General features: G+C 40.8%; 1 protein-coding gene across 2 annotated transcripts; it reads right to left on the bottom strand.

Annotated features, from left to right (window-relative positions):
• Window positions 1-18: 18 nt before the first annotated feature.
• DPY19L3 (dpy-19 like C-mannosyltransferase 3) lies at window positions 19-27,641 on the bottom strand. Of its 2 annotated transcripts, none has more exons than XM_039327577.1 (19): window positions 27,540-27,641; window positions 24,203-24,344; window positions 22,066-22,190; window positions 19,217-19,307; window positions 18,113-18,234; window positions 17,165-17,310; window positions 15,365-15,488; window positions 14,033-14,167; window positions 13,623-13,754; window positions 12,449-12,550; window positions 11,903-11,976; window positions 11,631-11,789; window positions 10,469-10,591; window positions 9,635-9,746; window positions 8,283-8,339; window positions 7,522-7,604; window positions 1,513-1,645; window positions 584-742; window positions 19-270 (listed from the first exon to the last, which is right to left on the bottom strand). In XM_039327577.1, exons 2-19 carry the CDS (start codon window positions 24,303-24,305, stop codon window positions 100-102), a joined length of 2,151 nt encoding a protein of 716 aa, XP_039183511.1. In that variant the 5' UTR covers window positions 24,306-24,344; window positions 27,540-27,641; the 3' UTR covers window positions 19-99. The 2 variants fall into 2 exon arrangements, with proteins under 2 accessions (XP_039183511.1, XP_039183512.1); XM_039327578.1 differs by lacking the exon at window positions 27,540-27,641 and adding an exon at window positions 26,924-27,448.
• Between the last annotated feature and the right edge of the window lie 193 nt (window positions 27,642-27,834).

The raw sequence follows: 27,834 nt of genomic DNA, 5'->3' as shown, positions 1-27,834 counted from the left end.
AAAACTAAACACTTTCACTTGATGTAAAACAATTTCACCTTTAAAAAAAAAAAGAGCCATTTTTATAAACCAACACTTTCTGCTACTGCTGTAGCAAAGCTATGTGACGTTTTGATGTTGAGCCAGTTTGTAAACATGGAATGTTTTGTTGTGAAAGACTTTAGTGAAATACATGGTGTACGAGGGCAGATTTCTTTTGATTTCCTCACAGAAGCGAGGGAATGGTGAAGGTTTTAGATGGGGATCGTTTTCTCCAGGACCATCCATCACCTGTAACGGAAAATGCAAGGCTGTTTTAATTATTTTGAAACTGCTTTATTTTTATTTTATTTATTGGTAGAGGGAGGGAGGGAGGGGGAGAGAGAGGGAGAGAGAGAGAGAGAGAGAGAGAGAGAGAGAGAGAGAGAGAGAGAGAGAAATTGATTGATTGATTAGAATTCACTGGGTATATTTAATAATTAAGTGCTTTAGTCTGGCAACATTCCTGTCTACAGGTGAGCAACAATAAAGAAAATACTCTGAGATATTTCTCCCTGTCGTTCTTGGTTCCTTGGGCCTGAAAACCGGTTTTGGGAAGACTTACGTGGCCGTTGGCAATATCCAGAAGGTCGCGCAACCGACAACCTCTGTTATGCCTTCTTTCATAACAAATGCTGTCCTCCAAGATCACAAAGTCAGTGCCAAAAGATCTGAGGACCCTATGAACGTCTTCAGGCGATCTTTTGGCATACACCTGATAAACCTGCAAATGAGTGAATGAACTGGATTTAATTGCCTTATTAATTAATTAAACGTGGGAATGAAGGCGGGTGAAAGGAAAGGAACAAGCTATACATACACACTAACAGAGATCAGCCATGATGATTAGTCACAACAGTCTTATGGGACCGGGGCATCGATGTGGCGTCAGCGGAGGGGGCAAAGTGGCATTGCAGAGGGCGGGACAACGGCACAGCGTCAGTGGCTGGGGGGGTAGGGCGTCGACTCTCCCGAACAGTCCCAATATCTCATATGGCCTCATGAGAAAATTAACTGTCCACCCCTGATCAATAGCCTTAATATCACTTGCTAGAAAAATACTGTTTAGGATCAGCCAATCCAGATTATAGCCCTACATGGGGGGGGGGGGAAGCAATGCCCGATGTTCAAGGTGGCTTCCAGAAAAGGCCAAGGAAGATGGGACGTTATTGCGGATGCATGCTGGATAATTGAAAAAAAAAAAGGCAAAGAATATAAAAAAAGAAGTCAGTGCTTCATCGGTTTTAGAAAACGCCTCCGATTGTATTGACTCTGGATTTTAGGGACCCAAATGTTTCTAACACCCCGGTCAATGTACTAGTGTTAACAGCTTTTGTATTATACAATTTGTGTTCATCACAATGAACATGAAAGAAAGGATATGCATGTGTGTGATATTTGTTTAATTTGAGGGAGGAGCGAAAAAAAACAACAACTTATGCACCACTGCTAAAATCAAGACCAACCTAGCTGGAGAAAATCAGATCCTTTTACCTCCTTTGTTCTTTCTCGCAGACTCTTATCTTCATAGTGGGGATGGTTTGTTAAAATCCTTCCAGTGCAAAGCTTAACCCCGGCTAAGAGCTGCATACTTCCGGCAATTACTGCTTTCTCTGGAGTGTTGGACCTGAAGGAATATTTAGATTTACTTCATGAAGGGCACATTGATACTATTCCCTTCACTGCTACTTTTACCAGCTTACAGTCCAGGAGTGAATAATGGTGTAACATTGCATTTTGGGCTCACTATTGTCTTCACCAGTACAACCTACGAAAGCTGCAATCATGAAGGAGATCCGAAACCTGCAGAATCCAGAAGGTTTTACGCCTACTTCCCAAGTTGGTTCAAGGAAATTCAGGTCACTAGATAGCTTACAGCAAGAGCTGGCAAGTTTTTCAGGCAAAAATCAAATGATTAAAATAAAAATATCAGTGTTCACTTGCAATGATCAGATCTCATGATGTCACTTCTACGACCGTTAATTAAATTCAGTTGGTCTGGAAATCTATAGAGAAGCAGGAGAGAGAGATTCTTATATAAATGAATATCAGTGAAAAGGGCTATTATTTTGTCTTCGTGTTCTTCCTTCAAGGGAAAAAAATGCACTTGAAAGACAGACGTAGCACCTGGCCATCTGTTCGCCGTTTTGTCTCCTCCAAGCTTTTTGCACGTAGAAAAAATAAGAGAGAAATCCTTGCAAAATTCTGTCTGATCTGGGGTAATTCCCAAAGGACAATCTTGCCAAATAACCAGGCACAGTAAAATGAAGCACACACCCACATATATTCTGCCAGTCATCTGGCTCAGCAGATGTTTCAAGGATACACGTTTTTTAAAAACACACACACAACAAAAACACCTCTCTTGAAGAATTCCTTTTCATTTCGCTTTGGAACTTCCTGATATATGAATTTGTTATGAACAACTGTGGTTAAGTCATTGATTTGCAGCCACTCGTTCCGTGGCCATTTGAAGTTATCGTGGCACTGAAATAAGGGATGTACGACTATTCCTCACACTTCTAACCGTCACAGCAGCCCCACAATCAAATAATAAAAATTCAGGCACTTGGCAACTGGGATGTAGTTAATGATGATTGCAGCATTCTGGGGTCCGCCATTTGAAACCTTCCCGGTCAGTTTCTGACAAAGAAAGTCAACGGGGGAAGCTGAATTTGTTTAACGATTGTGTGATTCATTTAACAACTGCAGCAAAAAGGTAGTAAAATCAGGTGTGACTCAGTTAGCCACTCTCTTGCTTAGCCACCAATTGTGGCTGTAAGTCAACTGCGGTCGTAAGTAAGTACCTGTACCAGAAGCAGTGGAGCAATAGAGAACCAGTGTGGTCTAGTGGTTAAGGCACCAGGCTAGAAAGCAAGAAACCATGGGTTCAAGTCCCACCTTAGCCATGAAAGCCAACTGCTGACGTTGGGCCAGTCACTCTCTCTCAGCCCAGCTCAACCTCACAGGGTGATTGTTATGGAGAAAGGAGGGGGAAGGTGTGTTGGACCTCCAAGGTCCCTTCCAACTTTATTATTATTATTATTACTTTGGATCATCGCACAGTCAGCCAGATGTTCAGACTGGATTTGGCATTTTGTCTACCTATCGAGTCCTTACCCAGGACCTGGGATAGGCAGATGTGGATGTTTGATGGTATTACAGATATCGTCGCAGGATGGAAGCAGTTCCTAATAAGGCCGCCTTTTGCAATTGACTAATAGCGAATTTGTCAATGCCAATGGTGTTCAAGTGGTGCTCCAGTTGTTTTGGGATTGCACCCAAGGAGCCTATGACTATTGGTACTACCCTTGCTTGCTTTTGCCACAGTCTTTCTATTTCTATTTGTAGGTCTTTGTATTTTGTTATCTTCTCCAGTTCTTTCTCTTCTATTCTGCTTTCTCCAGGCACTGCCACGTCCACTATCCAGACTTTTTTGTCTTTATCGACAATTGTTGTTGTTGTTGTTGTTGTTATTATTATTATTATTATTACATGTTTGCCTCCTTGAGTTATTTCTAAAATTAATACAGGCAATCCTCGACTTACAACAATTCATTCATCTGAAGATACAACAGCAATTTAAAAAAATGACCTATGACTGTTTTTCACACTTAGAACCATTGCTGCATCTTCATGGTCACGTCATCAAAATTCAGACCCTTGACAACCAACTCATATTTCTGACGGTTGCAGCGTCCCCGGGGGGGGGGTCACGCGATCCCCTTTGGCGACCTTCTGTCACGCAAAGTCAACGGGGAAGCCCGATTCGCTTAACAACCGTGTTACTAGCTTAACAATGCAGTGATTCACTTCACAACTAAAGCAAGAAAGGTCACAAAATGTGGCAAAATTTCACTTCACAACTGTCTCACTTAGCCATGGAAATGTTGGGCTTGATTGTGTTCGTATGTAGAGGAGGGATAGAAATAATCCAATAAATAAAATTGCCTCAAGGCACGATGGCCACTAGAAGGGAGGGGGGGGGGAATCAGATCAAGCATTCCTGACAGAAGTTGCCTCTCTCTCCTCAGATCTTTCTCCCTGAGGCAGCCCCCTGAATGCTCAACTGGAGTCTTCCTCAGCTAATGTGCTTCAAACGACCAAACGGCAGTTTCCCATTACAGAAAGACGAAGCAATTTTTACAAATGTCTGGATAAATGATGTATAAAATGAAAGGATAATTTGTTTTTATAGGTTCCTGCCAAGCTTCATATCCAGGCTGCTCAACCCTCACGCAATTTATTCTGCAAGAAATGCCACTAAATAATGACAAGGACTCAGAGGTCAAACTGATTTACATTATGTAATTTAAATGTCACTCCAAGCAGACCTGATGGCATTTATGAACAAATAATCTCATTTATTTTGGAAGCTCCAAGCTTCAACAAGTTAATTACTGTTAAACTAATGGGGTAAGCGGAGTGCACTATAGTATAAAATGGGAACCTCTGCTTTATGTAGGCTTTCCAGTATTATAGGATTATTGCAAAAGAGCTCAGTTGAAAGAGAAAGCCTCAATGGGAATTACAGGAATTTGGGGGAAAAGACAGAGCTTTCCCTTCCTTTTGATCTTGGCAAAAATAAAGATTCATTTCAAAATTAGAGGAAAGAAGTCATATTTCTGTGCACATCTGGCAAACTTCAATCGCCAGTGTTACTAATGTAAGTAACTGCGATCCTAAATTCTCCTAAATTTGGCATTACCTTGACATAGATGGAATGTTTCCTGATGGTGCTTGAAAGAACAAAATATGCTGTATATGCAGATTAGTCAGGATATACCGAACAGAAAAAAAAATCTTTTTTAAGAAGCTTAAGCTTTTGATTAAAAAAAAAAAAAAAAGGAAAAACACAGCTGGAAAGATAGAAAAAACTGCTCATTGAAAGTCAAAAGGATTGTATACAGAAATGCTGAATGAGACAAGGCAAAGTCTGACTGGAACTTATATTAATCAGAACAGAGCTGGAATGGGACCTTGGAGATCTTCTAGTCCAACCCACGGCTCGAGCAGGAGACCCTATGCCATTTCAGACAAGTGGCTGTCCATTCTCTTCCTAAAAACTTCCAGTGATAAAGCACCTACAACTTCTGAAGGCAAGCTGTTCAGAAGGATTGCATGAAATACTGGTAGTCCTCAACTTACAATCGGGTCGATTAATGACTGTTCAAAGTCATGACAGATCTACATGGACACTACTTAAACCTGGTTATAAAGTTCCCATGGCCTGGATCATTCTGTGATCACATGACTGAACTCTTAGCGCTTGGCAACATGGCTTCGTTTACGGCCATTTGCAATGTCTATAAAGTCACCTGATCATGTTTTATAAGCCACCACTTACTTCCTGGTTTTAGCAAAACGCCCCCCCCCCGTTGTTGGGAACCATGGCTTTGCTTTATGACCACAGCTGTTTTGTTTTACGACCACAGTGGCCAGCAACCGCTGCCTTCGCTTAATGACTGCCGGCAAAAAAATTTTTTTACGACCGTCATGAATTACCACTATAACGGGCTGGCTCTCTCTCGAACTATCTGTCCCACTGAATTACTGAGATCTTGTTAAGTCTGACTCCCAACTTCAGGTAAGAGGCATAAATTGGTTGCCAACTGCTGTTTCTGCAAAAGTAATTAACTTCTTCCATGCACAATGTTCCCCCTCCACGCCCATAAATCCCACCTAACAAATCACAACAAAAAGCTGATTTAAAAGGAAGAGGCTAAGCCACACTTCTGCATTCTCCAGCCTAGAATTGGGTTGAAAAGTGGTGCTCGTTACAACCGATCAAATCCAGCTCGTGGCTGAACCCATATTTTATATTTAAATCTATATATAAAACACTGCATATTGCACTCGGGAGACCAGGTTTATCAAACATTTAGCATCTCTTAATATAGAAGTGGTTTTAAAGGCCTCTGCTGGCGAAGATTTATCATGGGGATATGTCAATAAGGAAGCAGAGGGATGGAGATCACTTTAGTTGGCTTCCAGGACGCTGTCAGTGACATATATTACCTCTTTACTCATGAATAATTACACTATTCATTATTATTTCCAGAAAGAGAGACATTAGAATGAAGTAGTAAAAAGAACAAATGTTATGCTACTAATCCCTAGAGAACACCTAAATCAGGGATATCCGACCTTGGTAACTTTAAGATCTGTGGACTTCAACTCCCAGAATTCCCCAGCCAGCATAAAGTGATCCCCACAGTCATTAAACGAACCCTGCTGCCATTAAGTGAACCTATTGTTTCCTATGGGGTATTTTTACATTTATTTGTATTTCACCTCCATCATTTTTATAAATAGCTTAAGACAGCAAGCGTATCTAATATTCCTTCCTCTTCCTGTTTTCTCCACAACAACCTTGTAAGAGGACTTGGGTTGAAGAGAGAGTGATTGGCCCAAGGTCACTCAGCTGGCTTTCACGCCTAAGGCGGGATTTAAACTCACAGTCTCCCAGTTTCCACCTGGTGTCTTATCCACTAGACTAAACTTTTTTTTTTTTTTTTTGCCAAAAACCAGAAGTAGACATCGGCTTTTGGCAAAGATGTTATAAAGTGTGGCTATGGTTGCCAAGCGCCCAAAATCTGTTGGAACTTTGGAACAGTAAGTAATATTTTGTGTGTGTGTGTCTGTGTGTGTCGTAATTCGAGGACTACCTATATTTCTTCAACTGTGGAGACCTACGCCAATGAGGACATGTTGAATGGGCCCATACTAGCCAACTAGCCAAAGCTTCTTAAGAATGATAAAGACAATAGTTTAAGAAAGAAGATAAAAAGGTAACACCTTCTGGATCCTCAAGATATGTGCGCGCACACACACACACACACGCACACACACACACACACACACCAGTCTGTGACATGCTAAATTTGTATGCCATTTTGTAAAATATTTGTAATAGTTTGTTTATGCTTTTTTTCTCTCACTTGTTTCAAACCTGGGCTGTTGCATCACTGGTGTAGACAGTGTTTCTCAACCTCAGTCACGCTTGAAGATGGGTGGACTTCAAACTCCCAGAATTCTCCCAGCTCTCGGAGTTGAAGTTCATCCATCTTGAAGTGGCTGAGGTTGAGAAACACTGCAAGCTGGCGGGGGAATTCTGGGAGGTGAAGTCCATTTATCTTCAAGTGACTGAGGTTGAGACATACTGGTGTAGGACGTCTTCAAAGTTGTCAAACCAGGGTAAGAAATGACGAAATTTCAGCTGCTGGTTCGATGGAAGAAAAATGTCTAAGTAGGTGCTTCAAGAAGAGTCTTTATCTCTTCCCAACTGTTCTGTTGTGACTGCCATGCCAAAACTGAGTGAAGTCCCAACTCATCTGAAGGCTATAGAACTGAAAAACTGGCACTGGGCATTGATCTTAGTGCTCGTATTAAACCCAGTTACCTAGCTCACTTTTTAGATTTAAAATTTTTTAAGTAACGTCACAAAAGACATTGATTCACCCTTTCTAGCATGTGATTTGAAAAGAATAAAGCTCCTCTTACTTAATCCAGTTCATGAGCTCCACCGTATCGGGGTCGTAAAATTCTCTCAGCTCTGATAGCTCTGCCATTATTCCAGGCAGGAACTAAGAAGAAAAGAAACACAGCAAAATAAATCAGGATAGACACCCAAAGGAGCTCAGCTCTTCAGCCATTGTTTATAAAGCTTGGGCAGCAAAGTTAGCAGCAGATATTTCTGCTGGATTTTTTTGTGGCTCCCACCTGCAATGGCGAGTTCTCATTTTAAAACATATACCAGGAAAAACATGGACCAGGATAAAATCCAGAACAAGAGATTGGTGAAAGGTACCACTTAAGATGGGTGTACATCTGAGGTGGCAGCCACAGTTATCACAATTCAAGCCTTGCCTCTTTTTGTGCATGTGTTTGCGTCAAGATGTGCATGTAAATGGTTTGGGCTTCATTAGTAAAGCTGCAACTTTTGTTTTACCTGTTGTGAAAAGGCTGCTGCGTAGGTTTGTTGTTTATGGGTTCCTTGGTACTCTGAGTTTGGTTGGTTTTTTTTGCAGACATTACATTACCCAACTAGATAACATTATCAATTTTAGTGCTCGGACTGTTGTTTTCTTTTTGGTAGTTGATATAACAACAATTTAATCAAGGAACTGACCAGGGCAAATAAGGTGTCAATTAAAGCTTGAATTATTTTTAATTCAAACAGGTAAATCTTTGATAGAAAAGTTTTCTATTCTAAGAAAAGAGAAAAAAAAAACCAAATTTAAGAAGCCTAAAAATGATCTTACCTTGTAACACAGATAAAGCAGTATGAGGATTGGTGTTAAATATCTAATCACAGATACCTATAAGGAAAAAGGCACAATTTTATGTACAGAAAGAAGAAAACCCAATTTAAACCAAATTCATAAGAAATTTATCACACAAATATTGCATGCTTTGAAGTCACAGAATGACTTTCTTTGGAAGTGTTTCTATTAAGAATATTAAGCGTAGACTATGCATTAGGTTTTTGTGAATTGTACTGAATTCTAGTGTGCTGTACCTGAGCAATCACAATTCATGAAAATCATTACCTTGTTTATGCTTTTCATAGCTTCTACTACATCACCATCTAGTGGACTTAAATAGCATTCATTTTCAAAAGAAGTATGCTTCTAAATGCATTCTAAACAGACTACTAGGAATGTGTCAATGTTTTATTATGACATTTTGAGTTCTAAACATTGTAAACATTCTACTTCGATGCAAATGGCTATTTGAAGCAGAAAATTGACATTTTGAGAAGTGTTGGAAGCTTTTTAAAATACATTAAAATGCTTAAAAACAGCATTGAGAGCTGAGGTTTTGTACTGAAAACAGAATATTTTATGAGTTTTGAGCTCAAAAAAGTTAGAAATAAAACATGCAATCCCTCCCAAATACCTAATTAAATTGTATTCAATCTATTTTCATCCACCCATATCATAAATCTGCTTAGATCATGAAAACTAAACCAGAATTTATTGAAATAAGATCAAAATGTAATGATTTAAATTCCTGCATGGAAGGGGGTAATTTGAATCTAAGTTCTTAATCGCTTATTAATTTTTGCTGTTGTCTTTAAATGTACTGGTCTGTTTATTTTTTATGCCATCCAGTATTCCAACTTTATGAGTTGGGTGTCCATAGAGATATCCTCAATTTCCAATTACAATTGAAGACAGAATTTTGGTCACACGTTGTTGTGGTTATAAGTTGAGTTACACATGACCGGATTCAATTTTACGACACTTTTTACAAAGTCATTAAATGAGTCACTTTCAGTTAAGCGAATGATGTGATCAGAAGTCTGAATCCATCCTATCCGATGGGTGACTTTTTTGCTTGAAAATGAAAAAAAAAAACCATTGCAAAATGTGATCATGTGACCGTGGGATGGCACAACTGGTCATAAATGTGAGCCAGCTGCCACATTCCCAAAATGTGGTCCTGTGATCACAGAGGATGGGTACAACAGTCATAACTTTGAAAGTGAGTTGTAAGTAAATTTTTTTCATGTGTGTCAGAACTTTAACTTGATCATTAAGTGACCGGTTTTAAGTTGAGGACTATTTGTATACCTCTCTTACATAACTAAATAAACCAAAAAATCTCTAACCCGTTTGGGAGTGTGAAGATGAACACATTTCAAAATCAGCCCCCAAATATCATCACTACACAGGCCAGAAGCTGCAAACATACAAACGTGGGAAGTCCAGAGATATTTCATCCTGCAGGAATTTAAAAAAAAAAAAAAAAAGGAAAAAGGAAAATTAAAAAAAGCCATTTCTATTATCTGTTCACCCCTAGAAAGCGAAACATAGCTCTTGTATTTTTTTTAATTCGTACTTTTTTTTTTAAATTAAACTTATCGAAGTGTAACACGCAAAAGAAAGTGAAAATAGTGATAAAATGGGAGAGGGGGAAAAAGGGAAGAAAAAGAAATGCAGGGGAAAGGGGAAAAAAAATGAAAAGAGAAGCATTGACTTCTGCCTCCTTTTAGCACACCAGAATAAGTAACATCACAGTCTCAACTTTTTTTACTTTTATATACTTAGTATGTCCTAGCCATTTCTATAATCCCGAACTCATCCAATCAGCAAAACCCAAAGTCAAGGCTTCCGTTTTTTCCCACCTCAAGCACAAAATCCAGAAGTGGTTTCCTAATAGTTTTTATATTGTTGCTGGCCATGAAATTATTTAAAAGCAGCTTTCCAGGCAGTTAAAGAAAAGCCACAGCTGACCGCTCATCAGGAAAAAAGCATAAATGAGCAGCCTCTAATGTGCCAGAGGTTTTATAGAAGGACAATGCCGCGAGTTTATGCAGCTTGTGAACAAGGGAGAACGATCAGCAGAATCACTTCGCGTCTGCCTGATTGGTTCTTTGTTTCTTCTTTATGGACTGGGTTTTTTTTTTGCGGTTTTCACGACAGATACACTAGATAAAATGTACCTCATGGTGCTTAAAGCCAGGAGCCCGAATGAAATGGTGTGCATCAAGTGGTAAGCCACGTAAGGTTTGAACACGGTGGGGGACGTGGGTTGTTTTTCCACGGGTTTGATAGTTGCATGACCACTGAGTAAATGAAGGAGGAGGAAATAAGAAGTTGGTTATACTATGGCCAGCAAGAAGACTTTAAAGTTATTTTAAAAAGAGGACATTTGTAGGCAGCTCAGAGCATCCTCTTACTTACTGACGCTTTATTGAGAGAGACAATCAAGCATTTTAATGCAACCGTAATGGATTCTATGGGTTGAATGTGCTAAATGTTCCCGTGTGAGATTTTTCACTTTTACACAATACAATACTAGGTCAAACATATAGAAGCATTCCTTTTTTAATTTGCAGGAGATAATTTGGCAGACAAGGGGGGCAGTATGTACCGCTGTGCAAATAAATATTTACCTGACCAGTTTCTTTGGAAGACATGTAGATGTTTTTTTCATATCCAGTGGGAAGCACGGATATTCAGGGACTGCAGTATCTTTAGACAGGGACTGCAAATAGTCCTCAATTTATAATCGGCTGCTTAAATGACCATTTGACATTATGACAGACACCCCGGTCCCCCACATGAGTACTTACAAACCTGAAGATTCTGAAGTTCTGCTCTCCCCCCCCCCGTCACATGACTGCATTTCAGGTGCTTTGCAACTGGCTCGCACTGACGACAGTTTGCAGCGTCCCACAGTCGTATGACATTTTTACAACATTTTGGGTAAAAACTGGCATTTACTTCCAGTTTTCAGCAAAATGGCTCCCTAGAGAAGAATTGGTTCGTTTAACCACAGTGGCCTTTGTTAATAACCACTGCCAAAGAGGTCATACAACTGTGTCGGTCATCTGGATGACCTGCTTTACTGCTCTCCTGAGTTTAAGGTTTTAATGGGCAGACTTCGTTACAGTTGTAAGTTGAGGACTGTGTGTATCACAAAGATGGGTGGGGAGGTAAACCCAGTAATTTTGCAACAATGCTTCAGATACGTATCTCCAATCAGTGGCATATATATAGAGCCAGGTTTTTTTTTTAAATCTGTTCCTGCTTTTAGTCAGGAGGGAAAAAGAAATATCCTCACCACCAGAACAAAACTCAACAGTTTAGAAACAGACGTACCTGAGGTTTTGAAAAGAGACAACAGCAGCTGTTGTGGCTGTGATCAACAATACAAATAAGTAAGCGCAAAAAACGAGTGTATCTGAAAGTCTTGTGAAAGTGTTCAAAGGCAAAAGACCAAAAGCTTCTTCGCACAAGTACAGGTTAGCATCGAAATCTCTAGAGAAATAAGAAGAAAAGTGTTTATTTATTTAATAGAACTCGACTCCACCTGATACGTGGAAAGATCTTCCTTCTAAGCAAATACTTTAGGAAAACAATCCTTTCCATACCTCGTTGCTCCGAATCCGAACTTTGCTTTCAGAAATTTAAAGATGTGCTCATCTGATTCCAGATTTAAAATTCTCTATGGAAAAAGCGGGAAAAAAAATCACAGCATTTATATTCTTTGGAAAGGACTGTACAACTAGTCTCTTCCTGCCACTCCTCCTGTCTTCCTGACACATGAATGATTACATGAGTATTCTTTACAGCAGTGCAGTATTCCATATGACTCAAATCTAGAAGAAAAGTACTCTAAAGAAGGAGAAGAGAAAAAGGTTTTCTTTTCCTTCTAGATTTCCGTGAACCCCAAAATTTGTTCCAGAAGTGTGGAGGAGCCACCAGAAGAGAAATTGGAGCTGTGGAGCTGTAGAGGTTTTCTTCTAGATAAATAGGTATAGTCCTCTATAATGGAGGCTTAAATCTCCCATATTCATCTTAAAGGGATGCTATATAGATGGGGAAAAACCTTACCCACCTTAATAAAATTATTTATAAGGAACGTCCCATGTTCACCTTAAATTGATGCTATATCGATGGGGAAAAACCTTACCCACCTTAATAAAATTATTCATAAGGAATGTCAAGCACAGCACTAGAAGCACGTGGAGAACAAGTTTCCCAATTTTGCTAAAGAAGCCGCCGGTTTTCAAGTTGTTCTGGAAAACACAAGCAGTTAACTGTACTTAAAACACATCCGTGAAAATACAAATTACATTGTTTGGCATTGCTGGATTATTAATTAATAATATCAATTAATGAAAAGTTGTACGAATCACATTAACCATTGACGGCTGTCAAAGAAAGGACGTTTTCGGCTTCATACATGTAGTCCTCAGCTTACAAGCCGCCTTTTAGGAGCCGTTCGAAACCGCAACAGCACTGAAGAGAGTGACACTTATCACCAGGTGTCTGTGCATTTATGAACCACTGGACACTGGGGAGCTTAAGTCCTTCCGTGGACTGCAGGAACGTTGGAAAGTGGAAGGGCTTTCCTGCTAGGAGGGTTTAGACACATAGGTAGCTCTCTTGCTTACTCCACTTAACGACCAGGGAGACTGCTTAACGTCACCATTAGAAGTGCCAGGATTGCCGAGCAAAGTGGTCACGTGAGCATCTTCCTTATCGACTGTTTCATTCAACGACTGAGATTCCAGGCCCAGTTACAGTCGTAAGTCGAGGATTGCAGATAGCCCTCGACTCGCGATGATTGAGCGTAACATTTCTGTTGCTAAGCGAGACAGGTGCTAAAGAGAGCTTTTGCCCCATTTTACGACCTTTTTTGCCAGTGGTTAAGCTAATCACTGCAGCTGTTAAGTGAATTGGGCTTCCTCCATTGACTTTGCTTGGCAGAAGGACGTGAAATGGCATCGCATGAGCCCGGGATGCTGCAACGGTCGTAAGTATGAGTCTGAATTTTGATCACATGACCAGGAGGATGTTGCAACGGTCATAAGTCACGAAAAGAGTGGTTGTAAGTTAAAGATTAACTGTACCAGTAAATTGAAAAAGACAGGGAAAGCAACATCCATGGAAATGTTATATTTGAGTTCTAATTAAAATGGTAAACCATAAGGACAGAGAGGAGAAGAGGAAGAAATGTGGTTTAAATAATATTTATTTGTGCTTGCTCTCTACCCTTTAAAATGGTATCAAACTGATGGAAGAGCAGGTAAACAACAGCTTTCACATTAACTAATTATTTCGGTACAGCAAAAATGGAATACGTACCTGAAGTTTTCCTGCTAACAAGACTGACATATTAAAGCTTACAAGCAACGACCCAATTATCATGGGATTAAAGAACTGTAAGATGTAAACCATCAGCAGACTGCCCATCTGTATGATATAGAGCCAGATAACCTGCAAAAATGATTGAGAAATGTTGCCAGACACAGCTTATAGTTTTTTCGATATTAATGTTTGGATGAAAGAGACTTAAATTAACATGACTCATTTTGCTTTACATCCAGCCCGGTTTAAATCCATTATTTTTTTTAATAACCCCACCCCTTTCAGGTGGTATATTGTGCAGAGTGGGACAGTATCAGGCACCGCCAACTGCGAGACAAGAGTCTCTTATTATTTCAACATGGCTTAAGTCTGCATCAATGAGTGTCCCATCCAATAAATTAACTTACTTTCCCTTTAGGAATCATGTCAAGGCAGTCGAGGGTGAACAAAGCCATTGCTTGGATCAACAGGATGAACTGATTAAATTGCCAAGTCAAACTTAAGAGGAAGGTTGCAATAAACACGGCTAGAAGTGTCAACTTCTGCAAGAGGCAAGAAGAAAAACAATTAAATGAAAAACAAAAACATTGGGAAAGATCATAATAGCTAAAAAAAGAAAAGATTGGACTTTTCCATATAGCAATAAACCATCCAACTCTTAGCATCTACAAAAATATTCTCTCTTTAATCCACCAGAGCACATATTGTCAGAAGCTTTGTTTGAAAGAATACCATAAATAAATAAATAAAAAAAGAAAGGCAAAGGAACAAACAGGTTACCCAGTCTGGAACAACCTAGTTGTGTGTCTCCATGGGGACAGTTCCTCCTAATACTAATCCAGGGTTTTAAACGCACTTTTTTTAACAAGACAAAATAGCAGGGTTCACATATACCATTGAGCAATCCAATCATACCTCACATTATAGCATTATAGCAAACAAACAACGTTACAGTTTATAAAGCTGAATAACTATCTGGGGAGGGGTCTAGGGCTGCCAAGACGATGGTGCCTCATTGGATATGTAGGTGGGGTAGCCTTTGTAGAGCTAGCAGAAGGATTTTTTTTTTAAAAAAAAACAAAAAACAGCCACCTGTGGCTTGGGAGCTTACACTTCACGGGGTATTTCCCATCTAAAACGAATAGAACAGAATAATAACTTTATTGTCACTTTAAATGCACCTCAATCAGCATACACTAAAATGGGATTTTGTTGCATACAGCTCTCAGAGGGTAACCACCTCCAAGGTGGCATAAACATGCCAAATAAATAATTATGCATATACCCACATACACACACATATATATGACCCAGAGAAACAACAACAGTCTAGTTCGGATGTATACATATACATGGCGAGAAAAACGAATCTTGCAAGTTTACCAGACGGATGGTGTAGGGTGCAACACTGCTGCAGAATCTGGTAGTCTGATGGAAATACTTTGAGACGTCCTCCCAAAGGGGAGCAACAGAAACAGACTACGAAGTGGGCGTGGGGGGTTTCTAACAATGCCTGGAGCTCTAAGCACGCAGCGCTTTTAAGCAGCGTCCGGAATAACGGGCTTCCTCTGATCTTCTCAGCGGTCCTAATGGCGCAAAAGTGCTACTGGTTTTAACCGCTTTTTAGTTTTAACCCTCCAGAGTCACTTTGGATAGTGAGACGGAGAGCACGTACATTAAATCATTAAATAAATGCGTTTTATAGGTGATTTCTTTTGGACAGGGAAACCGAGACTTACTTCGTGAGCCGGTCGCAAATGTGGTCTGAGAAGGACAGTAATTGCAGCGAGTTGGACGGCAAAGAATGGCAGTGCCCAGTTTTCTCTTAGCGGGATGGTGAATTCCACTCGTGTTGTATCTACTCTGTGGACATCAGAAGCAAATGTTAGTTCTGGGCTAAGATGGGGAAACTCCTCAATCGGGGGGGGGGAATTAAAACATACTTGGGATACTCTTTGCCAACTGTGAAATACGGCAAAAAGGTTACAGGCTAATCAGATGAATGTTTAAAAGGTGGTTTTTTTTTTTCAGTTTCAAACAGAGAGGAATTTGGTGAAATTATGAAATTTCTGATCTAGATTTAGGTAGTATGTTCATTTTTGTTTTGCTTTTGCCTTTGAGTCGATGCTGACACCTGGCGACTGCCTGGACAGTTTTCTTGGCAAGATTTCAGAGGCAATTTGCCATTGCCTGCTTCCTAGGGCTAAGAGAGAGTAGCTGGCACAAGATCACCCTTTGGTTTTTATGCCAAAGGTGAGGCTAGAACTGATGGTTTCTTGGTTTCTAGCCTGATGCCTTAACCACTACAGAATGCCAAACTGGCTTTCTGTAAGTTCATAGTGTCGTGTAAACATTATATGCTAAAAATGCTTTCCAAACTTGAGGCCAGCCAGCCCTTTGATAGGCCAGATCAGGAGACAGATACTGCAAGCGTTCTGGGAATGCTACTTTATTGCTGCAGGGTATAACAACAGAATCCTGAAAGCCTGCAACAGTTTTTCCTTGCCCTACCTTATACCAAACAGAATCAAGGTGAAATTATTTTGAGTCCCTTTCTAACCCTTCCTACTTCCCCAGGACGGAGTTGCTGTTCTCTTCTCCCAGCACAGTGATGGCGAACCTTTTAGAGACCGAGTGCCCAAAATATGCCCCACCCCCAACCCACCCCGCCCCTGCCCCACCCCCACCATGGCCCGCCAATTGCCCAGGCAGCCCTGCAGTGCCATGGCGGCCACTCCCTTTGCCCATGCCCCACAGCATCATCTGCATGCGACAGGGCGCAAGGGCAGAGTTTTGACCCTGCTGTCCGGCTGCCATGTGCTTGGCTGCACTGCTTCATGCGGGCCATGCCCGGGGGCGACTCTCCTCCAGAGGGCTGTGGTGAGGAGGGTGTGCGGAGAGAGACGGCACGCGTGCCCACAGAGAGGGCCTGAGTGCCGCCTCTGGCACGCATGCCATAGGTTCGCCACCATTGTCCTAGCAGTTCTTACATTCCTTCCCCAAGGTCTTTTTCACATACAAATTCTTAGCAATGGTAGAGATCCAAGCAAGGATGGAAAACCTATAACCCTTTCTGGAGAGCAGAAGAAATGATCTTGAGGGATAGGTGGCAGGACCATCAGTTAGATAAAAAGAACCTGAGTCCAGAACAAGAATGTAATGTGTACAAGCACCTCAGTCAAGTCCTTCCCTAATTTGCACAAAGATAAAGGAAGGAGGGTGGGTGGAAGTGCCTTCCGAGTTTCAAGATTATTTACAATACGACTTTACCGTAAAATTAGCACTAGCTTGCATGACATTGCTTTCTTAGTCTGATCTGTCTTGAAGGGCTGATCCTTCCATTGTGGTTACATTCCACTTACCATCAGCCCCAACTATCACAGACTAGAACTGTATTCCCACAATCTTTATACATCCAAACATTTTGCACACCTAGTTTACCTCAAGATAGCTCTTCTAATGGAAGCATTCTGATCCTTCCAGGTAAAACTTTCCCCATGGGAAAAAAGTCTTTATGATGTAGGAGAAGACAACCTCACCTGTTGACTATATACCAGGCAGCAGCTAATACACCCGAAAGCCACGTTCCGCTAAGAAGCCAACTAGTTGCATATAGAGCAATGACATATACGGCTTGAAGGCTAAACAGTGTATAGATGTAAAAATAAACGGGTTCTAAAAATTTCTGCAAAAGAAGGATAAATCAATTAGTGAAGTGGTCACAATTCATTTCGAGCATATCAACTGTTCATATCCAAAAGCATTTCTGTAAAACTCATCCTGCTTATTAGGGAGCCCTTTTGAAATTTGACATATGACTTCATCGTTCAAGTAAAACGCCCTATGATTCTTTAAGTCTACGTGTACCCTTGGGGGGAGGGGCAGTTGGCCTCATTGAACACAGTAATATTTACATCTGAGCAAATATATATATATATTGTTTAAGTCAATCTTGACTCTTGGATTATAAGGATCAATCTTTGCATTTTTTGTAGGCAAGATTTTTAGAGGAGGGTTTTTGCCAGCCAAAATCTTGGTTGGATAAAAATGGTTGGCACCAAGTCACCCAGCCGGTTTCCATTCCTAAGGCAGGACTCAAGTTTCCATAATTCCCAATCCAGGACTTTAACCACTATACCAAACCAACTCTCAAAAGAAATATACCTTTGAGTCAGTCTTGATTCCTGACAACTACATGAACAGGTTCCTGCAGTTTACTTGGCAAGATTTCAGAGGTGGCTTGTCTTGTTCTCCTTTCCAGGGCTGATAAAGAGTGACAGGCCTAACATCACTCTGCTGGTTTTGTGTCTACGGTGGGACTAGAACTCCAAATCTCCCAGTCTCTTGCCCAATGTCTTAACGACTGCACCAAAGTGGCTCTGAATTATATTTCAGGCCCTGTGTGTGTGTGTGTGTGTGTGTGTGTGTATGTGTTTGTGTGTGAGACTTTTCTGAGCATTTGCCAGGAATTTTTCATTACAACTTACTTTCAAATGAAGCACTGTATATAGAATGCTGAGAAATACTTCTTGATAAACATTCATCCTTCCAAGTATATTAATTGTTCTCATGGATTCGGTTTTATTGTCATAGATCAAGCTGTGTAAACCTGTACCACGAAAAAGAAGGGAAAACATGACATCACCACCTATAAAAACCGATGAGAATGTTAAAGGCGTCTGCTAAAGTGAAGTTACAAAGAAAAAAAAAAACCCTGAAATTCATTCATTTTCTATAATTACCCATCTCAACCAAGTGACTTTATCTTCTTGGTTTAGAGCAGGGGTAGGCAACCTTGGCTCTTTTAGGATCATGGACTTCAACTCCCAGAATTCCTGAGCCAGGAATTCTGAGAGTTGAAGTCCATGAGTCATAAAAGAGCCAAGGTTGCCTACCCCTGGTTTAGAGCATGGGTGTCCAACTTTTTGGCTTGCTTGGGCCACAGTGAATGAGGAGGAATTGTCTTGCACTGCATATAAAATATATAACATAATTTATGTGCATAAATACCGTAAATGCCGGCGTACAAGGCGACCCGGCATATAAGACGACCCCCGTCTTTATAGCCGGGCCGCATTCCTAGAACATCATCTTATACGCCGGAAACTACCAGTATTTCTGGCGTATAAGACGACTCAGCGTATAAGACGACCCCCGTCTTTGGTGCCGATTTCAGCGCTCGCGGAAGTCGCCTTATACGCCAGCATTTACGGTAACAAGCCACCTTTATTTTTTAATATTTTTTATTATAATCTTGTGGGACTGTATTAATAGGTGTCCAGGGCGGCATGTGGCCTACGAGCTGGATTTACAAATTCAATGGGGAAAGCCGATTTGCCTAAAGACCGTATTTGCTTAAGAACTGCATTGATTCGCTTAACAGTCATGACAAAAATGTTGTGAAATTGGGTGTGACTTAAGAACCACTCTTCTTAACAACGTACGTTCTAATCTCAATTGCGGTCAAAAGTCAAGGATTACTGCAGAAGGCAATGTTGGATAATTGGGTTCTAGGTACAGAACAATTGAGTCCTATCTGAGCCAGCATCTGATGCAGAAAAATAACACTGAAAGCAGTAACTCTACTATACCTTGTTGAATTGATGGAGCGGCCAGCATCTGTTTGTAATAAGAGTAATACAAGCCGCATTCTGTTCTGAAGGAAATCTCCCGTTCCACTTCCTACGAGGAAGCAAATCAGTTGAGATGCAAGAAGAACCTTAAACTATGAATCCATTAATTTTGCTTGACCTTGACCTGTTTAATGCACCCGGGCAGGGTTCACACATCACACGAAGGTCATGTTTAACTCTGATTTGTTGAACAGCCTACAATCTCCACTGTAGCTACATCTGACATATTGCAAAGTCTACGCTAAAACCAAAGCTATCCCATTCAGTCTGACCTCAATGTTTCAACTTAGTCTTAAGTAGAATAGAGTTAAAAGCGAAGATCGAGAAGAATTCATACAATACAACTTTTTAAATGTATGGGCTAAATCCACGCTTACTGACTTCAAGTAATCACTTTGCATGATTAAGTCGAGATGCAACCCATATATTAAACAGGCAAAGCCGTTTGTAATACTTATCTCATTTCTCAATACAGTTACTCCAGGCCATAGATCACTAACTTTTCTAGCTCAAGCAGTGTGAAATTGAGGTTGAAAGATTAATCAAGATCATTTTATGAGTTGATGACACAGCAAAGCTTAAAGCTCTTCTTACTAACATCCACATATTCCAGACAATTTTGTCTGTTGACCAAAATATCAATTCCTGGAGAAATGCAAGGAACTATAACCCACATTTCACATAACCACATAGAAGCTGTAATCAAGGAAAAAAAACAACCTTAATCTATCTTTATTTTTTGAATGTTATTTCTATGGATGCAGTAATTCTTGTGATTTTACGCTAACAAACAAAATGTCTTAACTGATGAGCCTTATGTTTAAGAACAGAAGCACTCTTGGGCTAAATTTAAATTTAAAATTGGTAGCTGGACTTTCTTTCTCTCTTTTTTTCATTCTTACTCCTACATGGGAAAGAACGCCCCCCCCCCACTAAAGTTGGATGAACTACACACACTTAGAATAATCCACCAAAATCAATTAGCTTGCTCTAATCTGGATTGAACCCAATGGAAATTTTATGAACATCTTTTCTATGCTCTTTTGTCTTTTCTAAAGTCATTTGTACGTTACAGCCATCACCCTGTCATTACATCCCATTTCTGATCCCAATTTGAATCGGATAGAGTCCTTCTATTTAAAATAATCTTGTCTTCTGCAACATGCTTTTATGCCGGTAAGCTTTTAATCTCCTGAGTTGCTTAGACTTAAGAGACTCTGCTTGTTTTAAAGCTGTTTTATCTGCTGTATTTGTCTGTTTTATTATCTTGCTGATATTCAAGGCTTATCATGTTGTTAGCAAGGATATCTATGGGGGTGAGAAGGACTAATATCCAATGTGACATCGGCGTGCAACTGACACAAATTATTTGAGCGGGTCGCAATTGGCACAAAGGACCTATTTCAGGCCAGTGGTGTGTGATGTCCCATTGCTGTGGTTGTGGGGATACAAATTTTATACCACACTAAAAACTTCAAGGCTAGATGTTTACTTTAATGACGTTAGTGACAGTCCAATCACAAAGGACAGTGTTTCCCAACCTTGGCAACCTTAAGAAGGGTGGACTGAATCCACAGCCAAAAAATCAATTCCATACGGTAGAATATGGACTTTAACTCCCAGAATTCCCCAGCTAGCCAGCCAAAAATCAATTCCTGAAGATAGGTCTCACCATTTTTGGAAGCAGGAGACGAAGCACCTTTAATTGTTTGGATAGGACTATTCTACCCTAAATTCAATCAGCGACAAAGATTGTAGGTTAATTTGACTGATGTCTCCACATTTGCTAGGCATTTGGGAAAAAATTGTATATAATGTACATTATCATCTAACATATTTTTTTTGAAACATTCTGGGTACAGGGATCCAATTAGCAAGAATGCATCAAACATAATTAATTTGTAAGCTGGGTACCAGCTGTATTCTACCAAGTGCCATACTTTATGAGGTAAACATTACTGTTTTACATCTGTTTTATACTCAGCTAACATCTGCTTTCCTTATTTGCCAGTTCTGTAACAATTTCTACTTTTTCTAGACTCTCATCAATTGTGGCCAGAGCATAACAATTTACTAGTAAAATCCATTCTGGCCATATTAACACTAGTATGTAAATAAAGTAGATTCTTCCTTACTAGTAACACTAATATTAATAGAAGAGAAGGTATCTATTTTATAAGCATCAGTATGTAAAATGTGGACATATCATTCAATTGCTTGTGTTGCTGCTAATTACTGCAGCTCCTTAAGAGTCTTGGGATTGAATCTGGAGTAAATAGATAATTAATAACATTAATAGGAGATTTCTATTCTTATCCTATATGAGCTGTTTGTTTCACGGTAGGAAGAATCTTATGTTCAAACTGCTGAGTTACTGGAACAATTCTCACTTTTGGGGGGTAGATTTTCAATCACTCTCAGGACCTAATTTATCCCACAAGGGTGAACAAAGAGATTGCAATTGAATTTGCGGCAAGATCAATTTAGCCGTTATCAGGACTTTGCCAGATGAAAACAATCTGATGTATCACAAAATATTACAGCAGCTACACAATGGCTACAGTCGGGGAGTTAGCAGCTACACATATGGCTACAGTCGGGGAGTTAAATATTCAGCTGGTATACATATTTAATAGCTTCAAGGCTACGTTGGCAAGGAAGACAATGTGTTTCTCAACCCTGGCAATTTTAAGAAGGGCGGATTTCAACATCCAGAATTCCCCAGCCAGCATGGACAACACATTTATGATGAAGAACAGTAAAATAGGAACAGACCAAAACTTTCACAATGCAACGACGATGTCTACCTTGATGTTTGAAAACCACAGATCGTTTTCATGGAGCGTGGAGATGTAAACCGATGTGAGTATCCCCAAGGAAAGGCCCACAATTCCACCAGCGACAAGTGAAACTTTCTTCCATAGTTTTGCACCTAGTTAAAAGTTTAAATTTAAAAGGGTTGAATCAAAGTCAATCATCTTCTCCAGTTATTGTCCATGCTCCATCCATAAATCTGTGTAGTTTTAACGCTTTAATATTTTAATTATTATTTTTTTTACTTACATTATAACATGTAAGCCGCCCAGAGTCATCTTATAGGGGAGATGGTGGGCATAACATTTTAATAATAAAAAACATAAATAATACCAATTTATCATATACACATAGACTGTTTTCTTTCTTTCCAACACAGCATAGAAAATGGAGACCTGTAACAAAAGCTGTGCTAAAACTACTGAGGTCAGCTGAAGATTGTGGTTGTTTTATCCTGATGTTGTTGTTGTTTGTTGTTAATTGCAAAGTCGTGTCCGATCCATTGCGACCCCATGGACAACGTTCCTCCAGGCCTTCCTGTCCTCTACCATCTTCTGGAGTCCATTGAAGCTCACGCCTACTGCTTCAGTGACGCCATCCAGCCACCTCATTCTCTGTCGTCCCCTTCTTCTATTGCCCTCAATCTTTCCCAGCATTAGGCTCTTCTCCAGTGAGTCCTTCCTTCTCATTAGGTAGCCAAAGTATTTGAGTTTCAACTTCAGGATCTGGCCTTCTAAAGAGCAGTCGAGGTTGATCTCTTCTAGGACTGACCGGTTTGAATGCCGACGGTCATAAAGCAGGTCATCCATGGAACCAACCTGATTTTAGGCCCTGTTTTGCAGTGGTCCTTCATAACTTTGAACGGTCAGTAAGTTATTGGTCATAAGTCAAGGATCACCTGTATTGCATGCTAGAGGCAAACTGAAATCAGAGATGTTCTTTGCAAAACTGGACCAAAGAGATCTTCATTTAGGTGGAAATTCTTGTGCCCTCTGAGCTTGGTTGTTGGGGAACCATGTGGCTTAATGTAACAGAATACTGAAAAAAAGAATAACTAATGGCTTTTTCTTTAAACTGCTACTTATGCATGGAATAATTCATTTCTTGTTTTGTTTGTTGTTCAAAAATAAGGAGCCCTAGTGGCACAGTAGTTAGAATGCAGTACTCTGCCCACTGCCAGGAGTTCGATCCTGAATGGCTCAAGGTTGACTCTACCCTTCCGAAGTCGGTAAAATGGGGACCCAGATTGCTGAGGGCAATATGCTGACTCTGTAAATTCTGTAAAGTGCTATTTCTATTTCAGCCATGGTGTTGAGTGGTTAGAATGCGGTATTGCAGGCTAATTCTGCCCACTGCCAGCAGTTTGATCCTGACTGGCTCAAGGTGGACTCAGCATTCCATCCTTCCAAGGTTGGTAAAATGAGGACCCAGATTGCTGGGGGCAATAGGCTGACTCTGTAGACCACTTAGAGAGGGCTGTAAAGCACTATGGGGTGGTATATAAGTGTAGGTGCTATTGCTAGTGCTAAAAAAGCATTCTTGACTCAATAATGGCAGGCTTTATAAGCTCAACATTATTTTCACAACCAACATCTTGCATCTGGAAATTCTTTGATGCATCTTTTATCAGGAGAGTTCAGCTATTTTCAAGCCTGTCTTTTACAAAAAATCTTTGGATTTGGAGAGATGAAAGCAGAATACCTTTATGTCATTTATGTTTTATTTCTTTGTTACATTTATTTGCTGCCTATCTCTCCATGGGGCTTACAATAATAAGGAGCAAAAGGAAAGGAATGCAAAACCAAGTAGAATAATAGAATAATAAAATAATGACAAAAGGGCACAATGAGAACAATATGTTTATACAGGGTATCCCAGGAGCTTTAGTGCAATTTAAAACTTTAAAAGCTTAAAACTGCACTGAGACTTTTGGGAAACTCTACATGCTTATTATAAGTTAATTTTTTTTTAAAAAAAACCCAACTTCATTAAGTTTCAAAGAAAGACAAAATGCAAAGTAACAAAAACAGAAAAGATTAAAAAAAAGAAGAAGAGGATATCAAAGGGGAAAAATGTTAAATAGTAACCCAAAAGTTATTTTAGTGTTTCTTTCACGTAACTGTGACTTACCAGCTATGTTCTTCTCATTAAGTTTCCAGTTTTTGTCCTGTGATAGACAATCTTGTGGAACATTGGTGCTTTTTATTCCCCTTCTCTGTCTAAAACTTGTCATGATGTCAGTAACATTCACACATTACACTTCATCTGGTTCCTATAGGCATATTTATAAACACAAAGTACTAAAGGTGTTAATTAAACATCCATTTAACAATCAATCAATCTTTTTTTCTTTTCCTCCTCCCTTTTAAATTGTATACCAGGAAGTAAAAATTCACACTACAGAGAATGGCAGGGTTTGAACATTAACACTACAGAAGTATATATTTTTTCCTGCAGAGCAATTAATCATCTCGTTGGCTTATTCCTGTCACAAATAAATTAGAAAAATAAACACGATCATCAAACACATTAGTTCATTTGAGATTTCAGATCTGTCAGCCAGGGCACAAAGCAGATAAAATAAAAGCAAATTATTTTGATCTATCTTTCCTTTCTTTCTTTCTTTCTTTCTTTCTTTCTTTCTTTCTTTCTTTCTTTCTTTCTTTCTTTCTTTCTTTCTTTCCCTCCCTCCCTCCCTCCCTCCCTCCCTTCCTTCTTTCCTTCCTTGAGGCTTGGTACAACAGTAGGATCCATAACATGTAAATTTCTACTATTTGGAATTTTATCTTGATATATGAGTTCTTTTCTGCTAAAAAATATTTTAGATCTGTAGGAACTAAATTTTTTTTTTAACAGGATAGGACTAGTGTATCAAGATAAACTTCCAAATGGGATTTTCAATTCTATGAAGACTTTTTAAATACCAAATTATCATAAGTAAGTTACATCAAATAAAATGTTAATATCAAGTAAGGAAATAAAATAATTATTTCCTGCCTGGCTTAATCTTCAAAGGAGAGATAATCAATAGTCTAAAGTTCTATAGTCACATGACCACAGTTTGCTCAGGTTTTTTTGCTGGTTCCCAGCATTTGTATTTGTTTTCATTAAAAAAACAGTGATTAGAGAAAATGGATCTGCTTAACGACTAAACGATCCGCTTAATGGTAGCACGATTCTAACTCATGATTGCATGATATGCTTACGGGCTGCCATAAAAACGATAGAAAAATTTAGTCTGGTCACATGAGTGCCTGGATCTACAACGGCAAGGACTAACAACCAAAATTACCTTCCAAAAACACCCCAAAAAGTGTTCTGTTCTACAGGCAGGACCAACATCATGGAGAAAACTTATTTTGGGTCAGTCACTGCCTCTTCCACCATCCTGTCTACTACACAGTTTCTTAGATAGGCTTCAGCAATACTAGTAGCAGCTTAGCTGGCTGATTTTTAAAAATCCAGTCAGGGCTGATCTGTGGGCCAAATTGGGAAGTCTCAAAAACCATCATGCAGGCTTCTGCGCTGTTGCCAAAACAATCCACAGGACGTGACCACAGAGTCACCAGGGTCTAAGTTCCACTCAATGTTGAAATAAGCACGTGCAATAGAAAGGGAGAGGGAAGTATTGTCCTATAAATATTATTGATCGAGAGAAGGAAGCTTCTGCTCTAGACTTCCTCTGTAAAAGTTGTGTCCAGGGCACAACAGGAATGTTTGGGGGATAAAGATGCATTTTGCCAGGCAGAAGTGGGATCAGGGACTGCCCCAAAGAAGAGGGAGTCAAGCTATTCTCCAAAGCGCCCAAAGGCAGGACGAGAAGCAACGGGTGGAAACTAATCAAGGAGAGAAGCAATCTGGAACTAAGGAGAAACTTCCTGACAGTTAGAACAATTAACCAGTGGAACAACCTGCCTCCAGAAGTGGTGAATGCTCCAACACTGGAAGTTTTAAAGAAGAAACTGGACAGCCATTTGTCTGAAATGGTATAGGGTTTCTTGCCTGAGCAGGGGGTTGGACTAGATGACCTCCAAGATCCCTTCCAACTATTATTATTGTTATTATTATTATTATTATTATTAATAATAATTATTATAACTCATGAAACTGCTATGGGCACATAAACTGCAGACTGATGTCGGGAACCTTTATATCATGTGTGGACTTCAACTCCCAGAATTCGCCAGCTAGTATCGAACTGGGTCTTCAAACTTGGCCCTTTTATGACTTGTGGATATCAACCCCCAGAATTCCTTAGCCAGCCTCCATTTTGTTTGTTAAATTTAAGACAGGGGTCTTCAAACTTGGCCCTTTTTTGACTTGTGGATTTCAACTCCCAGAATTCCCCAGAAAGGGCTATTTAAGCCACCTATACCATATGTACATTTCAAAAATATAGAGATGGGTTTTTTTTAAAGGAAAGGTGAGAAGGGGAGAAAAAGATCTAGAAATGATCCACTTTTTATCGTATTTTTATGTACGCTGCAGATATATTACATACTATACATAATATAACTGGTGCTTATCAATATTAGGCAATATGGTCAGTTTCTTTTATATCCTTCCTGTTACTTTTTCTAAAGAGGCATGTATGCGATATACACGTTCTTATAGTTAACATTAAAATAAACTCTTTAAAAATGAAGGGACATACTTTAAAAAAAGAAGAGGGGAATTAAAGATGAAGGTGGAGTGGCTAACACCTTCTCATAGAAAACTCCCTAGTCTGTGTCATGCACCTGTCTGTGCTCATAGGGCACCGTAGCTAAATGAACCCAGGGTTAACGGAATTAATCGAGGGGTGCCTGAACCCCTAAACTGCCCCCACACAGGGCCTACTGAGCTACCAACCAAGATCCTTCTCCTTTTTGCAGCCCAGTCGTGCCAATCCAGCTTGGGCGTGCGTGAGGATGGGTCTGGAGCGATGCCAATGACAAAGGGTGCGTGTGTGAATGCCAGGGTGGGTGGGTGAATCAGGTCTGTGTGCAGGAGGCCGGCTCCGTGCAAAGGGGCAGATCCGGATCTAGGTGAACTCTGCCCTGATTCTCGGGGAGGGGACGAAAGGGACTCCCCAGAAGATCCCCCAAGGCTCCCATCCCAGAGACCAGGTCTTCTGGGGCTCCCCGCTTTATCCCCTCCCCAAGAATTGGTGCGTTTGGATCACGTAGATCCGCATCTGCTCCTTTGCACGGAGCCGGCCTCATGCACAGGGACACCCATTCACCCTGGCACCGGTGCCTGCATTCACACGAGCAGCATCCCCGCACGTATGTTTAGCAGCAGCAGCAGCAGCAGCAGCAGAGACGGCTCGGCATCCGCGAACCAGGGCCCGAGCCAGCTGCTTCTCGGGCTCCTCTCGCAGCCAGCCTAGCCCGGCCGGCCCCGGCCCCGCAGCGCCTCCTGGCCGCCGCCGCCGCCCCGCCGCCTTCCCCGACCGGGGAGCCTCCGAGCGCCGGGATCCACCTACCTGCCGGCGGCGGCTGGGGCGCAGCGGCGGCGCAGGGCTGGCGGAGCTCCGGGCGAGGCGGCCTCGGCTGCTTGGGCGCCGGAGGAAGGGAGGCGGGCGGGCGGGCGGCTGGGCGGGAGCGCGGCCGGAGCGAGAGGAGGAGCCAGCCGGGCTGGGCTCGGGATGGCCGGCTGGATGCAAAGGACGGGCCGATGCAACAGGCGGTCGCGCACACGCGTGGAGGGGCGCCGCGCCCGCCAGAGGCTTCTTGGGCGCATCCTCGGTGCTTTCTCGGCATCCGCCAGGAGGGCATCGG

Source organism: Crotalus tigris, unplaced genomic scaffold (assembly GCF_016545835.1).
Source record: "Crotalus tigris isolate CLP2741 ecotype Arizona unplaced genomic scaffold, ASM1654583v1 scf7180000024362.2655971311:6658466, whole genome shotgun sequence".
NCBI classification, from domain to species: Eukaryota; Metazoa; Chordata; class Lepidosauria; order Squamata; family Viperidae; genus Crotalus; species Crotalus tigris.
Note: the sequence above shows the minus strand (reverse complement) of the source record. Positions and strands in the feature narration are given on the sequence as shown.

What these genes read in the sequence shown, in the direction of transcription:
- DPY19L3 (XM_039327577.1), bottom strand. Translation starts at nt 24,305, where the DNA reads ATGACAAGTTTTAGACAGAGAAGGGGAATAAAAAGCACCAATGTTCCA. An exon ending in GCCTGGTATATAGTCAACAG is followed by an intron (nt 15,489 to 17,164) that starts GTGAGGTTGTCT and finishes TGATGTCCACAG; the next exon opens with AGTAGATACAACACGAGTGG. An exon ending in TTCGGATTCGGAGCAACGAG is followed by an intron (nt 11,790 to 11,902) that starts GTATGGAAAGGA and finishes TTATTTCTCTAG; the next exon opens with AGATTTCGATGCTAACCTGT.